General features: G+C 40.4%; 1 protein-coding gene across 1 annotated transcript; it reads left to right on the top strand.

Annotated features, from left to right (window-relative positions):
• Positions 1–3,380: 3,380 nt before the first annotated feature.
• Positions 3,381–7,015, top strand: LOC146559395 (uncharacterized). Its single transcript, XM_085245319.1, has 8 exons — positions 3,381–3,567; positions 4,320–4,974; positions 5,086–5,146; positions 5,248–5,328; positions 5,412–6,362; positions 6,474–6,530; positions 6,641–6,770; positions 6,854–7,015. Exons 1-2 carry the CDS (start codon positions 3,492–3,494, stop codon positions 4,928–4,930), a joined length of 687 nt encoding a protein of 228 aa, XP_085101445.1. The 5' UTR covers positions 3,381–3,491; the 3' UTR covers positions 4,931–4,974; positions 5,086–5,146; positions 5,248–5,328; positions 5,412–6,362; positions 6,474–6,530; positions 6,641–6,770; positions 6,854–7,015.
• Positions 7,016–7,463: the final 448 nt, after the last annotated feature.

The following is a 7,463-nucleotide window of genomic DNA, read 5'->3' as shown; positions in this document are numbered from 1 at the left end:
ACTAAAATAGCTGTAAAATAGTTTTGGTTGTCCAGTGATGTTTCTTCTGTCTCCTCTCCTCGTCCAATCCATAAAGTAGAGTCCAACTGCTCCCTGGACCCTCTGCAGTACCTCAACACTGATCAAACCCAGGCCACGGTAGGTAGAGTGCTGATGTGTCTGCTGCGTGTGGTTGTTACTTGTTACTGATGAATAAATATGAATGTGTTTGTGGTGTGCAGGTCAAGCTGGCTGCAGGACACAAGTTTGACAGAGATGTTGAACTGCTGATTTATTACAAAGACGCCCACCAGCCCACTGCTGTGGTGGAGGCAGGACAGGCCTCTGCTGAGCCGGGTGAGTGAAAAATAAGTGAAGTCATTAGTTTGCAAATAAAAATTCAAGATCCCAGTTCTTCAACCTGGAATTTAATTGTATTGGAATATATTAGAAACTGTAAACTTGACATTTTTCTGTCCTTTTCATGTCTCTGATGTGTTCAATGGCTTCATGTGGAGAGTTTGTGTTGGTAGTGAATCAATCTGAAAATATGAGTAATACTCGCACCAGCAGTGCCAGAGTATTCATAAAGTGGTGTTAGAGTTACAAAATATTTCCTCAAATCGTTCCTCTCACACAGTGGCCTCACCATCTTTCCCTCTTCCCTTCAGGACAGTCCTCTGCTCCTGTTGAAGAGTTTACCAATGGGCTGCTATTCAAACATTTTACAGTTTGGGGTCTCGTTGTGAACACATCTTCCCGTGAGTTGTATTCATGTGATCTCAGTGACTTAAAGTGATATCACTGTAAAACACCATGTTGCCTTTGGATGATTCTGCAAAACTCCAGGTTATGTTTGATTTACTTGCTAAAACAGATTACTGAAAGCATACTTGTATACCTGCCAAAGAGTTGAGCTTTTGCTTGTGTAGGTGAAAAAACTCTCCTCTCTTGCTGTTTGTCTTTACTGATGGAGAGGTGGGGAGCACCAAAGAAGTGATTGAGAATTCAGGTTCTCTGCGTACCAAACCTGTGTGTCTTAAAAACAGCTGTTGTATTGCAGGTGTTTCTCTTTTGGGATTGGGGAAGGGGCCAGCTCTGCTCTCATCAATGGGATGGCCAAGGAGGAGGTCACGCTCAGTTCATCACAGGGACTGACAGGATGCAACCAAAAGTAAGACAATGAGTCATAACAATTATCATGAAAAGGCAAGATGATATTAGTATTTGAACAGAAGACATAAATTCCAAAAACATAAATGTATATTTTTTCAGGGTTTTTCATTATTTTTCAGGTGATGCAGTCGCTGCAGTTTGCTCTGCAGCTGACTGTGGTCGACATCTCAGTCATATTGGATTTACCAAAGGAAGTGTCTGTCACTGTCCTCTCTCCACTAATCACAACACTTTTCCAGGGTCAGAGGTCACTGATTTATGCCCAGCTCACCAGGACAGGTAGGAGCAGCCTCTCATGTTGTTGGCAAACTAGATCAATCTGCTGGAACATCTGATTTTAGGACAATCACTTGCTTTTCCAAAGGACACTGACAACCAGACGTTAGATGCCACAGCCCTGGCCCACGGTATCCCCCCCCCCCCCCCATGCATGCGGTGGGCCTTCTGTAGAAAGAGAGCAGCTTAATGAAGGTGACAAGGTGAAAATAGGGTGATTGATGTGCCGGTGCTGTGAGGGCATGTATAACACCACCTGCCCAAGTGTTGAATATAAGGAGGCTTTGAAGAATCTACAATAATTGTGTGTTGTTTGTACATGAATCACAATGTGTTACTTCAGAGGAGTGATGTTTTCAGGGGGTTTTTTTCTGCGCTGCAGAAAATTGAAAAACTACTGTGAACTTGGTGGATCTGTCCAGATCTTTGACTGGAAACTATTTCTATGAATGAGTGGTTCAAAAATGTGTAAGTGAAAAGCTGCCATATTTCAGGTCCCAAAGTCAAACGAACACTGAGGGATCACTGAGAGCTAAAAACGGTCTAACTTCTTTCATCTTTAATAAAATGATCAGCGTTGCTGTTTTACCGGGTTTAACAATTAAGTTTAACATCCAGGCGTCCATGAAAACAGAGTTTATTCAATTTAACTGAGTTAGAGGTTTGCAGTAAGTTAGCTCGCTAGTTTCCATCTAAACATGATCATCATAAGCAGTGTTACCAATTCATACACTGGTTTATCATCTAGACTTTTTGTCTCATGCAGCACCATGATCAGGTCCAGTTTTTATTTCATCTTTGATTTTTCAGCTGCTGTGCCTGAGCAGCCTCCCAGAGACCCTTTGTTGCAGTTAGTCTTCCTCCAGAAGCCATCTGGCTGCTTGATCCAGCTCTGGCTGCTGCACCGGGAAAGAGCAGTGAGGAGGTGGATTGATAAATGAAATTCATAACAAAAATTCATAATGGACTTTTTCCATTTAGGAATAATAAAAATCAGCTTTCTTTTTAATTGCTATTAACTGACAGTCAGATAAGCAGCTTTTAAAAACATATTCATAAACACTTTGCAATCAACAAAATTTACACAGAGGTTATAGATGAAATAAAAAGTATCACGTGTTTTCGTGTTTATAACTCTGTTATTGTACATATTCTGTGTTATACATCATAATCATTCCAGTCTCTCTCTTTTTTTTTTTACTGTTTTAATCTTTATAAAACTCTTATTTATTTATTTATTTTTATGATTTCTGCTGCCCTATTGGTCTGGTCTCTCTTGAAAATCTGAAAACGTGATATTCATAATAAAAGGATTTAAAAGTTTACTGCCAAAAATTATTAAACTTCATAACAGAAATGTGCTAACTGGCTTGAAATAGATTGAAACTGTTATGAGATTGCTTCAGGGAGCAGACATGACACCGTCTTTTAGGTTTCGCCATCACTTTGTATTATGCGCACAACACCACCCTCCTCTGGCTTCCACGTGAACTGCACCTTAAACATCAACTGTTTACAAATGTCATGACACAAACAAACGTTTCAGTACCGTAAATCACTTTTTGGACTGCGATCACTTTTTGGCACAATATCGGCTCTGATAACATTTAAAGCGCATTGAAAAACTATTCTGTAATGCTAAAAATCCATTATCAATTGTAATTATTTATTTATTAATTTAAATTTCAGATATCGATCTTCATTTTTGTAAACTGGTGAATTAATGATTTTTTTAAAGAATTAAAACGACAAAGTTTGGCAACATATTTTTTATAAAGGATGAATAAAAGAGTAAAATAAAATGAGAAATATATATATTTTTGAAAAAGCTATGATAATTAGACGAACTTTATTTTAAATAAATAAAATTGATTTTCGGTGGCACTGGGAGTCATGGTGATGATGACGTGTTTGAGTGCAGGTATAAAAGCAGGAGGCAAAATTGGAATTCGGGTTTCACGTTTGAGCGCAAACAGGAGCTTTTTCCCACTAGTGCTGTGAAAACTCGGATTTTTCAAACTACAGCCAACGTTTGAAAATCTTCAAGAAGGATTTGCAAAATGACTTCTACAAACTTCAGTCGCGAGATGCACCTGTTCTCCCTTTTTATTGACGAGGTGTTAGATCAACGCTATGGTGAGTACAGCAGGCTAATATGTCAGAGTGCTAGCAAACAAATACAACTTAGATTTTTGTCTTTTATTGTTTGGAAGTAGGACTTCATGAGTGTTAACGTTTAGGATGAGATGTTTCATACTTGAGTAACATCAATTTTAACATGTGCCAGTACACTATAAAGATGGCGCCATGTTTTTTTTTAAATCGCTGGAAAAAAAAAACAATTGAATGCACGCGCCCTGGAAACGACGTAAGGCATTGGAGGACGCTGACGTCAGCGCGCGGCCGTTTTTGCATGTAGAGGGTTTGAGTTGACATGTTTGGGCTGCTGGCGCTGAGTTATACGTGAAAGTTTCATAGATTGTGAATTTTATAAAGCTGGAGAATGGAGTTTTAAAAGTTCACAGAGTCGCTGGATGAGTTTGAGATTGAAACAGTGTGTGCCTGCAATAAGGAGGTGGGAGGTTTCTCACCTAAATGTAGCTGCTTTATTCTCAAAATATCGATGCTCAACTAATATGAAGATATTACTCCTTAATGTGAATGCGTATTAAAACCTCAGTGAAAGTCCATGCAGCCTTACACTGCATGAAAACTTTTACCAAAAAAGGTGAAGGCTTTCATAAACAATGAGTTCTGCTGGGAGCTTCTTACTGTTTGTGTGTGGAAGAGCTTATGATGATGTAAAGCCATGTCTGGACAATTTAAATTCAGGCTTTAGTTTGTGTGATCACATGATTAACGTACACGCATGCTTTGCTTTCTCGTAGCTGAGCTGGTGAGTCCAATCACTGCTCCTCAGATGGTCGTCATTAACTTGAGGAACCGTGAACTGAGCAGCAGCCAACTGGACTCCATGTCCCACCTGGTCCTCACTCTTTACCATAACCTGGTGACGGGGTCCAAGGACTTTCCTTACATACCTTTTAAAGGATTGTTCCATCGGGACCAGGTGACGACACCATTTGTCCATGTGAGGCAGAGCCAGAGAGAGAACACCACTCCTTCTCCTCCTACGGACTCACCAGCTGGCATGATGCTGCCGCCTGCGGGCTCCAGCTCTCATCCACGCTTCCTGACTCCAGTTCTTCCAGAGAAAGCGGATCTTGCTGTGCTGAAGGCAGATCGGAGGAACCGTGTCGGCACCTTGACTGTCGACGGCCTCCTCGTCACCAGAGTCATCTCCACTGTTTACCGAACAGAGGACACTGAGATGACGAACCGCTGGAGAATAACAGACTACAGCGCGGACGGCAGACTTCTCACTTCGGTGCTCTGCCGTTTTCTAAATATGTCGGCAAAGCGTGCTAAGAGGAAGGCTCCGGAGGAAGAGAGCAGCATCCGGAGCCCGAGTCCAGCAAGGAAGCGCTTGAGATTATAATATACAGTGAAGCATGTCGAACGTCAGCAAGCCTGAACAAAGTGGTAAGTAGTAAATAGTGCTTAAGGTTGTTTCTAAAATAATGTCCTAAAATATTTGAAAATCGTCGAGGTTTTAACTTTTATTCTTTCTTTTCTGCCTCTTGTTTCTAAAAGTCAGGAAAAAGAGTCACGCTGCGAAGAAACTCCACACAGAAGATTTTCCCTCAGTAAAATGGTAAATATATTCATCTTGTTATGACGTTTGCTCACAATAACCAGGAGTGTTCCTGTGTTTCTGAAGTGATTCACTCTCATTTGGTGTTATTTCATCCAAAGACAACTGAGGGTCTTCAGAGCAGCGTGAACGGCCGTCACCTGAGAGCAAGACAGTCCTGGCGCCTTTGTGGTTCCCTCCAGGTACTCCAGCTTCATCCCACAGTCCAGAGAGATGCAGTTAGGTTGAATGTGAGTGTGAATAGTTGTCTGTTTCTCTGTGTTAGACTGACCTGTCCAGGTTGTACTCCTGCCTCTGGCCCCATAACAGCTGGGATGGCTCCAATCTTGAATTGGATAAGCTGAAGAAATGGATGGAAGGATGATCCAAAGAGAAACATTAAAGGCCCTCTCACAAAAAAAAGATAAGAACTCATTTTACACATTTAAAGTACAAAGTACACATATATTTACCATTTTACTGAGGGAACATCTTCTGTGTGGAGTTTCTTCTCATCTTGGCTCTTTTTCCTGACATTTAGAAACAAGAGGCAGAAAAGAAAGAATAAAAGTTAAAACCTCAACGATTTTTTAATGTTTGGGATATTTTAGAAACAACCGTAAACACTATTTACTACTTACCACTTTGTTCATTCTTGCTGACGTTCACTCTCCTCATCTTCTCTCTAAAGGAAGATGCAAACGCTCTCATTGTGAAAGATAAGTATACATCCATCTAACCTGCGACTCTGTCACAACTCTGATCAGCAATTCTTTCAGGTTTGTCTGTTTTGATGATGCTATTAATTGTTATTATCCTTTATCCAGGTGACTTTCAGAGAGGAGCGGAGGGAGGAGCGAAGCCAGCGTGCTCTGTAAACTCTCATTAAAAAAAAGATAAGTACATATTGATTTTATATTATTATGACAGCTCCTCCTCAGTGAACACTTCCTCTAGTTGCTGAAATCATTTACTAATTTTTTTCTTCCCATTTGTCTTTTGTTTTTCAGAGAAAACAGAGAGGAGACAAGGTGACATTAAGACCTAAGACAGGACGGATTGAACCCTTTCTCGTAAAAAGATAAGTATTCACTCTGCTTTTAATCAGAATATTGATAAATATCTAAAGTTCTGCTCACCTGGTTGATAAAGTTACTAAAACGATTCCCTCTTTACTGTCATTTGTCCTTTAGAGAGAAGATGAGGAGAGTGAACGTCAGCAAGAATGAACAAAGTGGTAAGTAGTAAATAGTGTTTACGTTTGTTTCTAAAATATCCCAAACATTAAAAAATCGTTGAGGTTTTAACTTTTATTCTTTCTTTTCTGCCTCTTGTTTCTAAATGTCAGGAAAAAGAGCCAAGATGAGAAGAAACTCCACACAGAAGATGTTCCCTCAGTAAAATGGTAAATATATTCATCTTGTTATGACGTTTGCTCACAATAACCAGGAGTGTTCCCGTTGTTCTGAAGTGATTCACTCTCATTTGGTGTTATTTGGTGTTTGTCTTTGAAAGGAGAAGAGCAGCAACGACACTGGGAGACAAACAACAGGATGATCCAAAGACAACTGAGGGTCTTCAGAGCAGCGTGAACGGCCGTCACCTGAGAGCAAGACAGTCCTGGCGCCTTTGTGGTTCCCTCCAGGTACTCCAGCTTCATCCCACAGTCCAGAGAGATGCAGTTAGGTTGAATGTGAGTGTGAATAGTTGTCTGTTTCTCTGTGTTAGACTGACCTGTCCAGGTTGTACTCCTGCCTCTGGCCCCATAACAGCTGGGATGGCTCCAATCTTGAATTGGATAAGCTGAAGAAATGGATGGAAGGATGATCCAAAGAGAAACATCAAAGGCCCTCTCACCAGATTTCATTTATTAAATTTGTCTTTACTGAACGATTTCTGGTGTGTATTTGCATTGATACTCAGACAACAGCTCCTCTTTCTGTTTGTGCTGGAAGATTCAGGCAAACACATATTACATATATAGATTGTTATGATATGACTCAGTTTCACATTTAGTGCTATATGAGAATGATAAGGTCCAGTTTAATAGTATTGCTAGTGTCTAATGAAATGAACACGTGATTTTCTTTTTTTTCTTTTCTTGCCTGTCCCGTTTGGCTCTTTTACCATCAGAATTATTGTCTAAAGGCAAAGAAAGATGCCCAACGGATTTACTTTACCAAATTGACCATCCCAGCCTTGCCGTAATGGTCCATTTGATTCACCTTTTATTGTTTATTTTATTTTCACTTGCTGAATACGGGACAGACTTGACTGGGGGAAAGAAGGGGAGAAAGAAAGAGAAACAGGGGAGAAGGGCAAAAAACAAAACCCAACA

The sequence above is a fragment of the Mchenga conophoros genome, linkage group LG14 (genome assembly GCF_057382185.1).
Source record: "Mchenga conophoros isolate Kocher_MC1m ecotype Shallow Benthic linkage group LG14, M_conophoros_male_GT1.1, whole genome shotgun sequence".
Taxonomy (NCBI): Eukaryota; Metazoa; Chordata; class Actinopteri; order Cichliformes; family Cichlidae; genus Mchenga; species Mchenga conophoros.
The sequence above is the reverse complement of the archived record's forward strand: the minus strand, read 5'-3'. Positions and strand labels throughout refer to the sequence as shown.